At 37.7% G+C, this 20,422-nt stretch overlaps 1 protein-coding gene across 1 annotated transcript in view; it reads right to left on the reverse strand.

Moving 5' to 3' along the window:
* The window catches only part of LOC146489085 (uncharacterized), a 311,447-nt gene that overhangs the window by 122,176 nt on the left and 168,849 nt on the right, over positions 1-20,422 (reverse strand). The window contains exons 11-13 of the mRNA XM_085105827.1: positions 9,901-10,057; positions 8,216-8,388; positions 4,013-4,169 (exon numbers count right to left, since the gene is read on the reverse strand). Of these exons, the coding sequence (XP_084961953.1) occupies positions 4,013-4,169; positions 8,216-8,388; positions 9,901-10,057 (487 nt within the window). The remainder of the gene's footprint in view (positions 1-4,012; positions 4,170-8,215; positions 8,389-9,900; positions 10,058-20,422) is intronic.

Genomic DNA, 20,422 nt, shown 5'->3' on the forward strand with positions numbered 1-20,422 from the left:
TTAGCATCGCGTGTACCACCTTCTTCTTGCCGTTTTCGAAAAGACTAACGTTCCCCTATAGCTAGGATGACCAACAGGTACAAATTTCATAGCGCCAATAAGATACATTTCTAGAGATCTAAAAGTACTCTGGATAGCCTAAAAAGAGTTTTCAATGCATTTAGAAGGAAACAGTCGTTACGTGCCCCTGTAGCCCTCTTCAACCATACAAAGCTTACTTTAACCATATCAATAATTTCATACGAATCAACAATTTTTTCGAAATGGATTTAACTATAAAAGTTAACGCTAAAGGAAAACGACGTTTCGACCGTCCGACGATCATTTTCAAGTTCAAGATGAGAAGTAAAAATTAGCATGTGCTTATATACAATTGTGAAAAAACTAATGAGATACTGACTTGAAAAGCCATGTTGACATGAAAAAAAAAAAAAAAACATTCTCTGCTGAAATCAATATTAAACCGGGCGTTCAAACTCTCTTCGAATTGGCATTTTTTTCCATCAGGAACGTGAACGTCTTGAAGGGATTTTTCTCGCTTCATTATCCTGAAACCGTCGTAGAGAATACCATCACACATTTTATTGAAACGAAAGTTACTGAGAATGCATGTCCTAAACAACGGGTATCCGACGAACAAGCTCTCGTCAGAATCGTCTTACCTTTCAAAGACCAGAAATCAGCGAACGCGGTAAGACACCAACTTAGTGATCGCAGCCGACAGATTGATGCTGATGTCCATCCTGTCTACACAAGTCAGAAGATCAAGGAAAAAAACAAACCAAAGGAACATTAACCTCCAATTGTGAATCAACAAAACGTTGTTTATTATTTCAAATGTGGTCTGTGCGAGGCAGACTATGTTGGCTTCACGAGTCGACACTTACATCAACGTGTGGAGGAACACAAGCGATCAACAATTGGCAATCACGTAAAGGACGAGCATGGACAGGATCCAGAGACCATTAAAAGCAACTTCAAAATCCTAAAAAATTGTCAGAACAAACTCGACTGCTTGATCTTCGAGAAGTTGTTTATTCGCGACCTAAAGCCGAAACTGAACAAACAATGCGACTCGATCCGCGCGGAGTAATATTTGTTTAATTATTTCACTTTTAAATACACTGTACCTTTTAAACACCTTTTATCGTTTTTAGCGTTGCTTTCTATTTACCATTCACGCTATTTAGATGTGAATATCTTAGAGCTTTTTAAGTCAGTATCTCATTAGTTTTTTCACAATTGTATTTAAGCACATGCTAATTTTACTTCTCATCTTGAACTTGAAAATGACCATCGGATGGTCGAAACGTCGTTCTCTTTTAGCGTAAACTTTTATAGTTAAATAATTTCATAATTAATAAAATCTGTCTCCTGTTATTTGGAAACATAAGAATTCCTAACCTACAAGAAGTGGCAGTAACTTATAATCCATGCATCCTAAAAGTGTCCGCGTTCGAAACCACTTTTTACGCCTCATATTCGAATGCCGGACGCCATTTGCAAGCCCACGAAAGTGAGCGGACACGCTCTTATTCCATTCGCGTTCGTCTCGTGACTGGCGCCAACCTTAGTTAATAAAAGCGTCTCTTATGCCGCTTATTAACTCTGTTCCAGTTTGCTGTCTCTCGTGACCTATATATTATCACACTCTCACAAACTGAGGAAGTCCGATTAACTCTTGCCACGGCAACCCGTCTCCATCAGTGTCTCGCAAACTGACACACGGCAGTCCGATGGACTTTTGTCACAACAATCCGTCTCCATCGGATCCGATGGAGTCCGTTTGCCGACATTTTCCACCCCCTCCTCAACTATACCTTGCGGTATATTTACTAACGATGGACTCTTGCCACGGCAACCCGTCTCCATCGGATCCGATGGAGTCCGTTTGCCGACATTTTCTACCCCATCCTCAACTATACCTTGCGGTATATTTACTAAGTCCCTCGCGAACTGATACACTGGCAGTCCGATGGACTCTTGCCACGGCAACCCGTCTCCATCGGATCCGATGGAGTCCGTTTGCCGACATTTTCCACCCCATCCTCAACTATACCTTGCGGTATATTTACTAAGTCCCTCGCGAACTGATACACTGGCAGTCCGATGGACTCTTGCCACGGCAACCCGACTCCATCGGATCCGATGGAGTCCGTTTGCCGACATTTTCCACCCCCTCCTCAACGATACCTTGCTGTATATTTACTAAGTCTCTCGCGAACTGATACACTGGCAGTCCGATGGACTCTTGCCACGGCAACCCGTCTCCATCGGATCCGATGGAGTCCGTTTGCCGACATTTTCCACCCCCTCTTCAACAACACCTTGCTGTATATTTACTAAGTCTCTCGCGAACTGACACACGGCAGTCCGATGAACTCTTGCCACGGCAACCCGTCTCCATCGGATCCGATGGAGTCCGTTTGCCGACATTTTCCACCCCCTCCTTAACTATACTTTGCTGTATATATACTAAGTCTCTCGCGAACTGACTTCCGGTGAGTCTGGTCGTTCGTGGCCTTCGTCCATCGGACTCAGTTTGGGTGTATTGGACAACCCTCATATTTCAGGGGATTTTGACCTCAGATTTTTACAGAATTTCGCGGCGTTATGTTCTAAATTTTGTCATTTGTAGGGTGCCCTTTTACCAATTGCAGATCTGGAGGAGAAAGGCAATTAATGCAACAAACATCATTGTCGATCTAAAGACAAGCAAAGGAATCTTTTTGGTAGAAAAAAGGAAATCAATTACCAACTTGACAAAGGAAAATGTGGCGGGAATAACAACTGACCGACAAGGCTCTTTACTAAAGCTGATACCTGAAAGGAATTTAGCTAGATGCGTGAACCTTTAAGTCATTTCAGTTCATGGTAAAATTTTTCAAGCCTTCATAATCTATGATATAATGAAAATTGTTAAAAAAAAGTTAACCATTCGATATTATTGTCATATTGAACTGTTTCACGAGGAAACATTTAAATTGTTTGTTGCTGTTGCAATGAAAAGAGAAATGATCAAAGACTCGATGACTCGTGAAATCATAGTAGTTTGATAGGTAAGGCATTGTGAAAACTCGCACGGGGGCGAGTTCCATACCGGCATGATATTGTGATTTCATATCCTGTTTACATGAAGAGATGAGATTCCATTCCTTGCTTACATAAGGGACACATCATGCCGCCGACGAATGTATCAGTGAACAAATTTGTAATTGTGGCGACATTTAACAAATCGACGGCAGTTTTGTGTGGTCTATACTCTTATAGACCATAAAATGACGTCATAAAATGATCAAAACTCAGGTGGAGCCGCGAGCCGCAGGCGAGTGGTTCCATCTCCAAGTTTTAAACATTTTATGGCGTCATTTTATGGTCTGTAAGAGTATAGACCATAGAAAACTGCCGTCGATTTGTTTTTTAAAATAACATGGACAAAGTTCAAGCGGAATTGGCTTACTTTTTCATTGAGAAAACGCACGCGTTACATCTGACGTCATTGTTAGTGTCTGTACTCTTAGATAGACAATAGCTACGAGCCAATCAATGTGCCGAAATTTTGACAATTATTGTAAAAATTGGATCGGTTGTAAAAAACTACGTATGGCGCAAGTAACCCTTTCCAGACTTCTGGGAGAGTGTTTTCTCGCTAGGATGAAAATTTGTACGGCCTTGACACGACATCGGAATGAGTTTTCGTACCAGAATGGAAATCTCGCTCCGGTACAGTAACCGGGATGAACTCGTAAAGGTGTGACTCGCTGCGCACCGTTCTCATGTAAACACCCCCCAATTTTATTTTAACCCTACTCTCCATTTAGTAGTGTTCGCCAACTGAATAGATTTTAAGTAGACATTTTAGTTTCTAAAATAGGCGTATATGAGTTTTTGTTATAACTCACTCGGGTTTTTATATTTTTGTAATATTTTGAAACGTGGAAACATAAAACCTGAAACCTCAAAAAAGCAAGTTAGCTTGGACCATCAACAAACAAGCATGTTTTGCTCTTACCCACAAGATGAACTGCTCTCCAAATAGAAATACCGAAAGTAAATGTTCAGCTGCTTGCCATAAGGAATAGAAACCCGATAACTACAGTCCATATTACTTGGATAATGGCGTGGATATCCAGGACTTCTCAGGCTGTTGTTTACAACTGAACCACAATCTAAAAAAAAAAGAGAAAAAAATTATGTGACGATTTTTCTATCGTGAAAAATAGAAAATTGAATTGGGAATGCTTTCACCGAGCTAATGAGGACCTTAGTAGTGTTAGCAGTTTTGCTTGATTAGTTCCGTCTCACAAATCAATATATCAACTTGAACCTCACTCATATATATTATACGAATTATCTTGCACGATAGCTTTCTAGCACACAATTAGCTCCAATTTTTTTTTAAGAATTCAAGGATCTGGAGAAGTTTAACATCAACTCTCTCATAATAGCGTCTTTTATCTACTCCTAGATACCATTACCAACTATTTCTTGGCAGTTTTTAACATCTTTCCAAACTTAACAACAAATCAATAGCTGCATATGGATATATGCATCAATTATAGGTCTCTACCCTACCGAATTAACATAAAGCGGTTAGCGGGTTTCGACCAGGGATCAAAGACTAGGAATTCGCTACCTTATGACCTTATCAATTGGGCTAATTTTACCATTTTAGAGCGATCTCTCAAATAATACCCTATTGTTCAACGAGCTGAACACTAGTTAAAGTAAATCTTCAACTGCTTGTCGTAAGAAATAATAACCCGGTAAACACAGTACATAGAGTTTGGGTAATCACTTGGATATCTAGGACTTCTCAATACGTTGTTTACCACAGAACCACTACCTGTTAAAAATATTTGATTCTGAGCAAAATAGTCAGTAACACAAACGTCTCCCAACATTGTATCGTTGGCATGACTACTGACAAGTTTTTCTCGCATATATTTCTAATTTTAGCATTTATTTCTGACAATCCCGACAGAGAAAAAATTAAAATACTTAAAACAGTAGGATTATAACGGCAAAGATTAACTGAAAGTCTTTTCAAAGAACGTTAAAAGCGAATGTAAAATTAAAGTTTGATTTCATTCTCATCAAAACAAAGCTTACACAAAACATTCATTTGCTTGTTTTTGCCAATTTTTCAAAGATCGTTGTTTAGTTTATTTCTGTACTGATTGCTATGAATTATCACAGTTTTTTTTCACTTATTACTCAAGGATATATTTGAAGTCTGTTTTTTGGTTAGTGTATCCACTTTCTCTGAGGTTTATAACGTACGAACGGCCTTCTTGATAGGCAAAATTTAGTAGACAGTGACAGTGCTGGTAGCGCGCGTTGACTCATTGTTCACAAACCGATTCGCCTCGATCATCTTAAAAACTAAAAAGACTAATAAAAACAGAAAATGTCATTTGGAATCCATTTAAATGCCGCTTTTATAACACACAGAGGGAAAATGTTCTTAAAACTATCAAGGAACTTCGTAGAACAGTCAGCAAAAAACTCATAGAAGGCTCAAGCAAACCAACAGATTATTTCATTTTTTTCGTAGCGTACAAAACAAACAAAACCGACGAGAACAGTTCCCATTATGCACGTGTAATTAAGAGAGAATACAAGTTTAATTCAAGAACAAACTAACATCGATAAAGCCAAATGTTAGGCATCAATTAATTATTCACCTGAGCTGTGAAGCTTCCTACCACTTGGAAATCACACGAAAATAGATCGATAAAAATAGCAAACGATGGATCCAAAGAAGGAACTTGCGGAGTCATTTTTTCCCGCTCCTTCCTTCCATCAAAACGACACTTTCATGCTCGGTTATCGTTCGTTGAAAGCACTTGGACGCCATGACCGATTTCAGTTTCTCAACCAAAAAAAATCAAGAAAATCCGATCCAAGTCTGTAGCTGTTGACGCAAATAATATTTTGCTGTTTTTTGTAAGAGATACGAAAATTAACCTTTAAAAATTTCCTTTGTAGCTGCAACACTTGATTTACATGTATTTCTGGTAAAAACAACTCGGCGAACTTCCAAACAACCTCAAAGAACTTGTTGTGTTTTAGGCAAAAAATGCAGAAGCCAACGAAATGTAAAACTATCGTGCTCAGCCAATCAAGAGCGAGTATTTTCGCCGATCGACCAATCAGGAGTAAGGAATTTTGCCCTCGGTGAAAGGAAAATTACGAAAAACTGCCCTCTGTTACAACAAAACAGCATTCAGTAATTTTGCCCTCTGTATCACAGTGTTATTGTTGATGAGAAGTTAGCTGTATATGCATTAAAATGTATAACTGCAGAATTGATGAGGAACTCATCAGGTTATTACGTTCATACAACAAGTAGACTTCTATAAATGTTTATTAAAAATAAGAATTGTGGACCTCCGCTTTTAGGCCTCGCAAAATATATATATATATTGCCACTGATCATGATGCACATTAGCGAAGAACCATATAATAAAGAGTGTTTGACGCATAGCAATAAATATCCAATCACGTGATCTAGCCTGCACCTTAGTAGCGAGTCTTGATATCATAATATCGCTCTTTGCATTAAAAGACAACAAGCAATTTTAGCGGGTAAAAATGCTTACAACAGGTGTTTTAAATCAATTTGTTTCACCCATGCTGAAAAAAAAAAGTGGCTATTGAGGGGTAAAATGTGGGCATATCCTGCGTTCGACGTGGTTGTTGACGATTATTTAGTTGTTATAACTGCAACGATCTTTAGTGATCAGCCAATCGGCATTTACGTTTCTATTTGTACTACGATATTGCATTTGCGGGCCTTACCAAAAGTAGCTTAGCTAATCGCACTTACTGTTTGGTTGCGGACTTGTGTGTGGTAGTTGAGTCGTGGATGGAGAGTATTGTAGAGGAAGGTAACGAAAACATCAATTAAATGGAATTATATTAAAATTACTCTATTTATAAAGTTTTGCAGTGCATAATAAAATGAGCTGAAGAATAGACTCCTTTTTTGTGCATTCTAAGGACACGTGGTTGGAAGTCTAGATATTGTTTAAATCATCTTGGAAAAATTCTGGGTAATAAATAGAAACTATTAAGTCGTCATCTGATTTAACACAATATGAAATGGCGCTTATTTTTATCAAAGTTATCAGCTTGCGCGCTTCACTGCCAGTCGCTGGCCATATTTTGCCTGGGTTTCTTTCCTGATGTTCAAGCTTGGGTTTCTTTAGCATGAAATAAAGAACGTCAGGCCGCCAAAAGATTTTGATTCGCATTTTTACAAAAAGGTGCAAAATACTGCCCAAGTTTGATCATAAAGATAGCGCACGTGTTTAAGGGGAAGAGGAAAACGAACGCGAAAAAATTACCTTTCATTTTTTATACAAACTTTTAAATTACAATCTCATGTCAATTAAAGTGTCAAATCCATTTAGTATTAAAGGGCCCTAGTCAGAAGCACCTTTGTTTTTGATTATATGAGAGAGTTTGGCTATTATTTTTTATTCAGAGCATGTCGAAAAGAACGAAATCACTGTGAAACAACCAAAGATAATGAAACTTACTTTCAGGAACATAACCTAGAGTTAAGCAATAAGATTTCGCCTTACCATGCGATATCAGTAATTTCGATGGCATCGAAAATGGCGGAGGCTGACTAGGGTCGTTAAAGGATATTATTAAAAAAATAATCTCTTAGGTTAGGAACAATCGAGTACCACCTTGAGAGACAATAAACATAAAAAATTTCACAGTTCAACCACAGGCAGCCCAAGTTCGCGTTACTGGAGAGTCTGTGATAATTAATAAGTAGTGGGACGATGACCTTTGAGTGCAAGCGGTATTGGGTTACAGGCAGCTGTTGAGAATTTAAACGCGTTATAAGAATTTGTATGGGAAATAAAATACCGTCGATTTTGACGTTTAAAAACACGCAAAATTTAACGTTCATTCAATAAAATGAATAAAACTGACACACCTCTGGTGTATTCTTGTGTGCTTTGTAGGTTTCCGGCGGGCATTCTTTGAAATCACTCTTATTCCCTTCATAAGATGGAGGTGTTTTATTTTCCATACAAATTCTTAAAACATGTTTAAATTCTCAACGGCTGCCTGTAACCCAATACCGCTTGCCAGTCAAAGGTCATCGACCCACAATTAATTATGACACGCTCTCTAGCGACGAGAACTTGGGCTGCTTGTGGTTCAACAGATACATCTGCCCAGTACTTACCGTAAGTAACATAAGAGAAAGATAGGTCGTATCCACTATATTGAACAATCCCGTCTGAATAAAAATATATCATGGAATAGTTCCCAGTTACACGAACGGTTTCTCCAGTTTGCCAACCGCAGTACGTACCAATGGTCTGGTATCTGTCATTAGCGATCCTCAAATAGTCGTGTCTATGGAAATGAGTACATTTTTGTGATGATTTAGCTTTCCCCAGGCTTGCACTAAATGATCTTAGATATTTCAGGGGATTTTGACCTCAGATTTTTACAGAATTTCGCGGCGTTATGTTCTAAATTTTGTCATTTGTAGGGTGCCCTTTTACCAATTGCAGATTTGGAGGAGAGAGGCAATTAATGCAACAAACATCATTGTCGATCTAAAGACAAGCAAAGGAATCTTTTTGGTAGAAAAAAGGAAATCAATTACCAACTTGACAAAGGAAAATGTGGCGGGAATAACACCTGACCGAGAAGGCTCTTTACTAACGCTGATACCTGAAAGGAATTTATCTAGATGCGTGAACCTTTAAGTCATTTCAGTTCATGGTAAAATTTTTCAAGCCTTCATAATCTATGATATAATGAAAATTGTTAAAAAAAGTTAACCATTCGATATTATTGTCATATTGAACTGTTTCACCAGGAAACATTTAAATTGTTTGTTGCTGTTGCAATAAAAAAAAGAAGAGATCAAAGACTCGATAACTCGTGAAATCATAGTAGTTTGATAGGTAAGGCATTGTGAAAACTCGCACGGTTGCGAGTTCCATACCGGCATGATATTGTGATTTCATATCCTGTTTACATGAAGAGATGAGATTCCATTCCTTGCTTACATAAGGGACACATCATGCCGCCGACGAATGTATAAGTAAACAAATTTGTAATTGTGGCGACATTTAACAAATCGACGGCAGTTTTCTATGGTCTATACTCTTATAGACCATAAAATGACGTCATAAAATGATCAAAACTCAGGTGGAGCCGCGAGCCGCAGGCGAGTGGTTCCATAACCAAGTTTTAAACATTTTATGGCGTCATTTTATGGTCTGTAAGAGTATAGACCATAGAAAACTGCCGTCGATTTGTTTTTTAAAATAACATGGACAAAGTGCAAGCGGAATTGGCTTACTTTTTCATTGAGAAAACGCACGCGTTACATCTGACGTCATTGTTAGTGTCTGTACTCTTAGATAGACAATAGCTACGAGCCAATCAATGTGCCGAAATTTTGACAATTATTGTAAAAATTGGATCGGTTGTAAAAAACTACGTATGGCGCGAGTAACCCTTTCCAGACTTCTGGAAGAGTGATTTCTCGCTGGGATGAAAATTTGTACAGCCTTGACACGACATCGGAATGAGTTTTCGTACCAGAATGGAAATCTCGCTCCGGTACAGTAACCGGGATGAACTCGTAAAGGTGTGACTCGCTGCGCACCGTTCTCATGTAAACACCCCCCAATTTTATTTTAACCCTACTCTCCATTTAGTAGTGTTCGCCAACTGAATAGATTGTAAGTAGACATTTAGTTTCTAAAATAGGTGTATAGGAGGTTTTTTTTATAACTCACTCGGGTTTTTATATTTTTGTAATATTTTTGAAACGTGGAAATACATAAAACCTGAAACCTCCAAAAAGTTAGCTTGGTCCATCAACAAACTAGCATGTTTTGCTCTTACCTACAAGATAAACTGCTCTCCAAATAGAAATACCAAAAGTAAATGTTCAGCTGCTTGCCATAAGGAATAGAAACCCGATAACTACAGTCCATATTACTGGGATAATGGCGTGGATATCCAGGACTTCTCAGGCTGTTGTTTACAACTGAACCACAACCTAAAAAAAAGAGAAAAAAATTATGTGACGATTTTTCTATCGTGAAAAATAGACAATTGAATTGGGAATGCTTTCACCGAGTTAACGAGGACTTTAGTAGTGTTAGCAGTTTTACTTGATTAGTTCCGTCTCACAAATCAATATATCAACTTGAACCTCACTCATATATATTATACGAATTATCTTGCACGATGGCTTTCTAGCACACAATTAGCTCCAATTTTTTTTAAGAATTCAAGGATCTGGAGAAGTTTAACATCAACTCTCTCATAATAGCGTCTTTTATCGACTCCTAGCTACCATTACCAACTACTTCTTGGCAGTTTTAAACATCTTTCCAAACTAAGCAACAAATCAATAGCTGCATATGGATAATCGCTTCCAATTATAGGTCTCTACCCTACCGAATTAACATAAAGCGGTTAGCGGGTTTCGACCAGGGATCAAAGACTAGGAATTCGGTACCTTATGACCTTATGAATTAGGCTAATTTTACCATTTTAGAGCGATCTCTCAAACAATACTTCATTGTTCAACGAGCTGATCACTAGTTAAAGTAAATATTCAACTCCTTGTCGTAAGGAATAGAAACCCGGTAAACACAGTACATAGAGTTTGGGTAATTACTCGGATATCTAGGACTTCTCAATATGTTTTTTACCACAGAACCACAACCTGTTAAAAGCACAAGGCACGTTTTACCACTTATCATGATGCCCATCAGCGAAGGACCATATAATAAAGAGTGTTTGACGCATAACAATAAATATCCAATCACGTGATCTAGGCAGCACCTGTAGTAGCGTGTCTTGGTATCATAATATCTTTCTTTGCATTAAAAGGCGACAAGCAATTTCAGCGTGTAAAGATGCTTACAACAGGTGCTTTAAATCAATTTTTTCCACCCGTGCTGAAAACAAAATGGGGTTAAAATGTGGGCCTATCTTGTGTTCGACATGATTGTTGACCATTATTTAGTTGTTATAACTGCAACGATCTTTAGTGATCAGCCAATCGGCATTTACGTTTCCATTTATACTACGCTAGCCACACAGAGGATATCTATATTTTGAATAAACTATATAGAGGAACAACCTCACATGGAAATAAAGACGTATTTTACTCACCTTTCACTGTTAAAGTGAGCGTTGCTGTCGGTCCATCTCCATAATCATTGAACGGGATACATCTGTAGCTGACCTGATCTACTCTTTCACCAACTGACGTTGTATACGTTTTAGCATTACCGCCAGTTGCAGTGTTAAATAAACTCTCCTGCTCTTTGTAGAATCGATACTTTGCAGGCGGGTTGGCCTGTGCACTGCACGTGATGTTGAAGGATATATTTACAGCAACAAAGTGGGAACTTAATTCAGCTGACAGACTTGTGTTGATTGGACGATAACCTAAAATTAATGAACGTCTTAATGGTTAATGCTGTTTGGTAAGTTTCGTGAATTCATTCATGCCTGAATCTGTTTGTTGATCGTTAAAAAAAAAATAATAAGAAAACAAATTGAACTTGTGAACCATTTGTGCATTATGCTCAAGTTCTTTTATTCAATTTATGCTTTGATACACGTAATTCAAATTAATCGGGCGTTTGTCTTACGATTGTGTAGCATAGGTAATGATCGCGACCGTTTTCCATCGATATATGTTAGTCTTCATCAGGCGATGCTGTCAACCGGCTGTGTATCAATTCAAGTAGCACCATAGCTGATGACGATGGCGCATTTTGATTTCATTTCATTGTATCTAAAAGCGTAAACTGAAACTAAATAGTTTGGGTCTCGAAATTTGCTTTGTTGGTATTGATATACGGTGTTGTGTTGGACCCGGCTCAAAATTATTTTTCGTCTTAAAAGTGGTCTTTACAAAGAATTTCAGACGAATTTTTATCGATGATTGAAAACATGAATATTTAAACGTTTAGTCTTGTGGAGCCTTTTTCTATTTTCGTTTTAAAAACCATTTTTGGCCATTTTTAATAATATTAGAACTCACTTTGTACAAACACGTTGACGCTTCTATTAGCAGCATTTCCAACACCATTATCAGCAGTACATTTGTAGACTCCTTCATCCTGTTTTCCACTGATGGCCAAAGGGAACGTGACAACACTGTTATCAGAAAGGCGCGTCCAGGTGATGACTGGTGTTGGATTACCATATGCTCTACAGCTGAGTGTCAAAATATCCCCCTCATTCTTTGTTTGGTTACTAGAGATGTCTGTAATCTCTGGTGGATCTATAGCGAAATTACCAATGAGAGAACGTAAAATAAATAGAGGATATTACATGGCCGCGCGGAGATACGAAATTTCTCTTCGAGTGTTGAAAAATATTTCACGAGTGAGCGCAGCGAACGAGTGAAATATTTTTCAACACGAGAAGAGAAATTTCGTATCTCCAAGTGGCCATGTAATATTCTATTTATTATATAAACACCAATGAAATACCAAACCATTCCATTTTCGCAGCGAAATTCGCGATTTATTATGTAACCATAGTAACGTTGTTATTTTCACGTGTGAAAATAACGTGTTATCTTCACGTGTGAAGATATCACGTTTTCGCGCGAAAGCTCACTTGGTATTTCACTGGTGTTTATATAATAAAGAACATTATTAATGCCCGTTGTGCATTCAGTTCTCTACCTACCTCTGCAATCGGTCCGTTCAATCTCTGCGGCTATTCTATCCAGCAAATTCTTAACGCGGTCTTGTTCTTTCCTGCCCTCTTCGTTTTGCTTCTTGATCTCATCAAGGACTTTCTTTTCCTCTGGGGAAGCTGAAAGCAAATCGTTTAGTAACCAACTGTAAATAAAATATCCATCACCAGCAGGATTAGTATGTCAGTCACCATAAAACGGTGATGACTGAAAATTAAACATAAAAGTACGTTTGTTGAACTGTTTAAAATCAGAATGAGGGCCCCACTGAAAAACCCTTTTGTAATACGGGCTCCCTGGATTATTATTATTATTATTATTATTATTATTATTATTATTATTATTATTGATCGCCACAACTTTTCCCTTTGTGATCGGAGTCCACTTTGTAAAGTGAGTTTTCATGAAATAATACCCTACGCAGGTTCGAAAAGCAGAAATTGAATACATATTTACAACCTAGGGAATTTTTATTATCTCTCGTGATGAAAATTCGTGCACTTTGCGTCATTTCGGGGAGATATCGTGGCGCTGGTTGGACCAAAGACCCCTCAGCAGCACGGCCTGTAGAGGCGACGTTTCAAAATCTTTAATTACGGCCGTGCTGTTGCTTCAACCTGACTCGGGGAGCACGAGTTCAAATCCGGTAGCTTCTGGCATGGTGATCGTCCAGTGATTTGGTTTTTAGCAAACCACACGCGTGTGCTGTGCTGAAGGCTTGTTTGAGGTTGCGGGTATTATCAGCGAATTGCAAATAATTCGCGATGAATATGTAGAAAACGTTTTTCCCCAAGACTGAAAGTTCCTCATTTTGGTAAAGTTTTTGAAACAGTTCGTGCCTTCTGCATGTGCGTCAGTTTTTTTAAGATAATTGCGGACAGCTAAACTTTTACTGATTGTTTGTAGCTGCGGCAAAGTAATCCTATGTTCGTCTTATTCCGTCGCGGACGAAGAGGTCTTCAACTTCTTACAAAGAAGACATTCGCTGTACAGACTGATACATGACATGGAAAGATGACCCTAACGATTCTTCAGGTGAAAGGCGTATGTGTGAACGACCCTAAAGTTTGTTTTGGCCAGTAACGCTTGGTTTTCACTAGCGGCACAAGCACAGACTGAAGCATAAGCGCAAGCATAAGAATGCTTATATCACCGTGAAAAGGGCCTCGACGCAAGCATAAGCACAAGCTTTCCTTGTGCTTATGCTTATGTGCTTGCTTCGCGTTCGTTTTCACTTGACATAAAGCTCTTATGCTTGTGATTGGGCTTGCGCCTATACTTGCTTCGCTAGTGAAAACCAGGCTTAAAGGCTTTTGAACTTTATCTTCCAAAGCTGAATCCCGGAGTATTTTGCTCGTGGCAGAGGCCTAAGGCGAAGAGAAAATTTTAAAGAAACTGATAAAATCTGGTATTGTAATGCCTCTCTTGGAAAAAGTACATTAGGCACATTAATGATTACAGTTTCTTAGGAGTTACAACTCTCACAGCAATAAAAAGGAAAGATGGATGTACCAAAATACGTATAAACCAAATTAAAGAGAGCCTTCCCACAGCAATACGACGTCTTGAGTTAGCCACACATTCGACGCATCTGTGGTTAAGGCAAGACGTCTACTTAGCTTGTTCCAATTTATGTAGATCCCCAATGGGTAGCTAAGTGAACACAACGCATGTGTGACGGTCGACGACGTTTTGTGGTGCAAATAAGTAAACGGTAACAGAGCATTTAGCAAAGACCATTCTTTGAAATCAGTTATGGATGATGGATGACAAAAAATTAGGGAAAAATGATCCCAAACAAAAGATTATGAATGTTGCAAACGGTTGTTGATGAAAAATAAAGTTTTGGGTAAACGTTATTCGTGCATGTCAGCTGCACTATACAGAAAATTATCGGAAAAACAGGAACACAACAACTTTTTTGCAAGCAGGTATTTTTTGCACAAATTGGTATGAAATTTAAAACAATTTTCGGCAAACGCCATTCGTGCATATGATTATTAAATCAGCGGTTGACAATTCGAGGGAAAGAAAAGGGACATATTGGTTGGTATATGGTTTGATAAACTCTCAAGAAAATTTAATTCGAAACATGCCCACAAATCGAATAAAACAAAACAAAACAAAAATAGCTTCCAAATAGAGTAAACTACAACTGTATGTTGCTACACGTATGTAAATAGCTTTAACAAAACTGTACTCTGCCTTCAATTGGTGATAATTAACTATGCTTCTTCGGAGAAAACCTGTCGAATAGATGCCTCAAGATGCAGATTGCTAATTTCACTCGGCTGGCAAATTAATGACACTGCCTTGATCTAAAACTATTAATTTGAGAGAAAAGCATTAAGAATAAGACACAATCAGTATGTAGCAGCCGTGTAATGTGGACTAATTTAGAAAACTTGGCGTTTAGAAAATAAAATCAATAAATTGCATTTTGCTATGTTTTTATTCATCCCATTCCCTTGCTTATTCCTTCATCCTCGATCAAGAGAAGATCAACAGGTTTTAGAAATCATCGAGGAAGCATCAACACATTCAGTATAGGGAAATCCTCCACTTAGAAACCTTAATTGAGGGTCTGTTATAGTGTGGCGGTTTGGCGGTTTAAGCCAATTTTGAGTGCCGGTTTCCGGTTTCATTCACATCTATCTGGCGGTTTACGGTAAAGAAATTATTGTGCGGTTGCGGGAAATCATAAATTTAGCTCGCGGTTTTCGGTTTTTGCGTGTTTTTGTGGCGGTTATTCATGAATTTCGTCATAACATTATCAAGTTGCTGTGGATCCACAAGGCGTAGCCGAGAAAAATGCGAGAAACTTAAATTTTATAAAATCTGACGCGACCAAAGTAAAAAAACTTCTCTCGCTCTCTTAATGGTTAATGAAAAAAGGGAGACTTTCTATTGGCTGAAAAGTGACAGCTTGACGTTTGGTTTTTTTAAATTACCCTTTCTTTTTCGTTGCGTCGACATCGCACAAATTATAAATTTATGTATCTGTCCACATATTGACAATGAAAATGAGCCAATGAGCGCGCGACAATTTCTGCAGCCATTGCAAAATAAACATTCGATCATGGCTAGAGCGAGTTGGGTTAAGGTTAGGGAAACACCAAGAATCGCGGGAAAACAACTAACTATTACCATTCAGCGTATATATTGTATCCTTCAAAGGCATTCTTATTGCCACGAACGACACGCCGCCCTCTTGTCTCGTAGCTCAGTCGATAGAGCAGTGGTCGATATAGTCCGGAGGTCGTGGGCTAGATTCGCACTTAGGTCTAAAAAATTTTTTTCTTTACCTCCTGCAGTTTTCCATTTCTTTCCTAGGGCTGACGCTCAGTCGAAAATCCATGGGTTCATCTCAACATTTTAACTTTCTCTGATTCATCATAAAATGGTAGAATAAACAGACCAAAAAGAACTAGAGTACTAAAGTGAATGGTTTCCATTTATTTAAATACTTCCCTTTAAGGTGGCCGTATACAGTTTTTTAGTGTACAGGTGTTAGAAGACGTTATTTGGAAACTATGTACTTCTGGACGCCCAAAATTGGTATGGTGTAAGACTAACTAAGAGGAAATGTATTTTCGTACGTCTTGTTGAGCTAAGTACCGTTTCCATGGCAACGCAGCAAACTATTAAACGTCCATAAATAGTAGGTTTCCTTTATTTTTAGAAAATGTACTCATTAGATTTTTTACATTTTTTCTATCCAGAAAAAATCACAAAACACTGACACAGTTGCACTACTTTCATGTATTTTTAACAGAAAGATCTCCTGTAATATAAATATTGATTTTGCATTGTTTGCGCTGGTTGGCAGCTTTCGTCGTTTCTAGCAATAATTTTGAAAAGAGAGCGTTTAATATTTCCCTGTTGGGCAACTTGTGTCTCCGAAATTTTCAGATCGATGCTTAAAACGATTTTGCTTCGATAGTTTTACCATAAGTTTTTAAATTTTCGACAACTTTCAAGTTTTCAGTAAACGAAATCGAAATTGCCACAACTTGTAGGTGACATTTCTGCGCGCCGTACAGAGCAAAACGACTGGAAAGACTTGTAGAAATGCACTTGTCTAAGCCTAATTTGTTTTTGGTGAGTTGTACACGAAATATATTTCTCCGCTTTTTAATTCAGCAACTGGATAAATACCATACTTTCTATGGTGAAGTGACAAACTCATCTGTTGTTTTCCCTCTGTTTTAAGGCAGTGAACGCTTCTTTACAACACACAGGAAAGCCCAAACATTTTTTTCCTTGTTGGTGAGCCGGTACGATGTGAGACAGAAAGAGACGTAAAGAGTTAATAAATTGCCATAAGAAGCGTATGAGATAAGTGATCGGATTTTTCGGTAGTAAAATTCATATCCAGACTTGATCACAAACGAAAGCTCGAATTTTGCACTCCATCTATATTTCAATTCCCCCTGGAAAACCCATCTGTCTTATTGCGTATTTAGGTTAAATATCTCCATGCAGGGACCCGTTAGTTTTCAAGCCCCTATAGCTTATCGAACCCAGTAAGAGTTTATGTCACCTAAATCGATAAAGATGCTACAAGAAGAATTAACCTTACATAATCAATAAAGATCAAGAAAGTTTTAGAGAATGGTAGGTTTTGATGACTGGCTGATTCTGTAGATCTTATGACACATTTTTGGTAAAAACAAAACAAAACAAAACATAATAAAGCAGAACAAAAACGCCAATCAAAAGTTATTCCCTTACCATTCTGGGCTTCTGTATTATTCTGCAGCCAAGTTCCCCAAAGAAAACATAAGAGAAGGCAATCAAGAATGGAGAAGAAACAACCTGCCATACTTAAATGGAGACAACTTGATGCCGAATAATAACTCGCTGTATGTAGCGTTGGATAATGCGAGACCAAGAAGGACTGATTGATCAGTGACAGATGGGTTAAAACTCAACATAAAGACAGATATGTCATCCACGAATTCAAAATTATGACCATGAATCCTTCGTATTGGCTGTAGAAAGACGCCGACAAATAATACAGGTTCATATTTCAATTTACTCTTTAAGACTTCCTCTGTAGGATTTCGACAATACATTTTTAGAAAGCAGAGCGAAAGAAGAAAAAAAAAAGGAAAAAGTATGCTGAAGGGATATATTTTCCTTCACACCAAAAAGCAGCAATGTAATTGAAATCCAAGTAACATAACGAAGGGTGGTAAAAATTTCATAAAAAAATAGAAAAACAATTGTATGCAATGTTTTTCACGTAGTCAATTAACGGTGCAGTGTATTTAGCAATGACGCGGGAGACAATGTGTGCTAGCAGCTGATGGTTGTGGGTTCAAATAAGTAAATTTAAAATATTCGTACAAATTAATAATAAAAACAGTTTCTGATAACGGAGAAAAGTAAACAGCGACAAACTAACTGAATTGGTAGACTGTGCAATTAGTCTTCTCCTTCTTCTTCTTCATTTGCCATAAAACAAAAGTAAGAATAAAATTGAAATAGAGCATTTGACAAACGCCATTCTTTGGAATCTTAGTCAGTTATGATCACGAGAAATTGGAATGTTGTGAACGTTTCTGGTAAACATTATTCGTGCAAGGATACTATACTGCCTTTAGAGGAGGGGGAGAATTCACACAATTCAACTGAAATATTAGCATATAAAATTATCTGAAAATTATCTGACATTTTCAGATCGATGCTTTAAACGATTTTGCTTCGATAGTTTTACCATAAGTTTTTAAATTTTCGTCAACCTTCAAGTTTTCAGTAAACGAAATCGAAATTGCCACAACTTGTAGGTGACATTTCTGCGCGCCGTACAGAGCAAAACGACTGGAAAGACTTGTAGAAATGCACTTGTCTAAGCCTAATTTGTTTTTGGTGAGTTGTACACGAAATATATTTCTCCGCTTTTTAATTCAGCAACTGGATAAATACCATACTTTCTATGGTGAAGTGACAAACTCATCTGTTGTTTTCCCTCTGTTTTAAGGCAGTGAACGCTTCTTTACAACACACAGGAAAGCCCAAACATTTTTTTCCTTGTTGGTGAGCCGGTACGATGTGAGACAGAAAGAGACGTAAAGAGTTAATAAATTGTCATAAGAAGCGTATGAGATAAGTGATTGGAATTTTCGGTATTAAAATTCATATCCAGACTTGATCAAAAACGAAAGCTCGAATTTTGCACTCCATCTATATTTCAATTCCCCCTGGAAAACCCATCTGTCTTATAGCGTATTTAGGTTAAATATCTCCATGCAGGGACCCGTTAGTTTTCAAACCCCTTTATAGCTTATCGAACCCAGTAAGAGTTTATGTCACCTAAATCGATATAGATGCTACAAGAAGAATTAACCTTACATAATCAATAAAGATCAAGAAAGTTTTAGAGAATGGTAGGTTTTGATGACTGGCTTTCGGGAAGTGGGATTCTGTAGATCTTATGACACATTTTTGGTAAAAACAAAACAAAACAAAGCAAAACAAAAACGTCCATCAAAAGTTATTCCCTTACCATTCTGGGCTTCTGTATTATACTGCAACCAAGTTCCCCAAAGAAAACATAAGAGAAGGCAATCAAGAATGGAGAAGAAACAACCTGCCATACTTAAATGGAGACAACTTGATGCCGAATAATGACTCACTGTATGTAGTGTTGGATAATGCGAGACCAAGAAGGACTGATTGATCAGTGACAGATTGGTTAAAACTCAACATAAAGACAGACATGTCATCCACGAATTCAAAATTATGACCACGAATTCTTCGTATTGGCTGTAGAAAGACGCCGACAAATAATACAGGCTCTTATTTCAATTTACTCTTTAAGACTTCCTCTGTAGGATTTCGACAATACATTTTTAGAAAGCAGAGCGAAAGAAGAAAAAAAAAAGGAAAAAGTATGCTGAAGGGATATATTTTCCTTCACACCAAAAAGCAGCAATGTAATTGAAATCCAAGTAACATAACGAAGGGTGGTAAAAATTTCATAAAAAAATAGAAAAACAATTGTATGCAATGTTTTTCTCGTAGTCAATTAACGGTGCAGTGTATTTAGCAATGACGCGGGAGACAATGTGTGCTAGCAGCTGATGGTTTTGGGTTCAAATAAGTAAATTTAAAATATTCGTACAAATTAATAATAAAAACAGTTTCTGATAACGGAGAAAAGTAAACAGCGACAAACTAACTGAATTGGTAGACTGTGCAATTAGTCTTCTCCTTCTTCTTCTTCATTTGCCATAAAACAAAAGTAAGAATAAAATTGAAATAGAGCATTTGACAAACGCCATTCTTTGGAATCTTAGTCAGTTATGGTCACGAGAAATTGGAATGTTGTGAACGTTTCTGGTAAACATTATTCGTGCAAGGATACTATACTGCCTTTAGAGGAGGGGGAGAATACACACAATTCAACTGGAATATTAGCATATAAAGTTATCTGAAAAATAACTTTTTGTATGCAGGCTGTAATTGTTGTACAAAGTTGTCATGAAATTTAAAACATTTTTAGGCAAAAGCCATTCGTGTGATTATTAAAAACAGCGATGGATAATTCTAGGGCCAGATCAGGGGCACATTGGATAGCATGATATGATAAATAATTGCGATAAGTAAAACCAATGTGTGCAGAGTTCGCGAACATGTCGATCGGCTCTTTTGGGTCAACGTCATTCGTACAAGGACGGCGAAAGT

The sequence above is a fragment of the Pavona decussata genome, unplaced genomic scaffold, assembly GCF_977016875.1.
Source record: "Pavona decussata unplaced genomic scaffold, jaPavDecu1.1 SCAFFOLD_6, whole genome shotgun sequence".
Taxonomy (NCBI): Eukaryota; Metazoa; Cnidaria; class Anthozoa; order Scleractinia; family Agariciidae; genus Pavona; species Pavona decussata.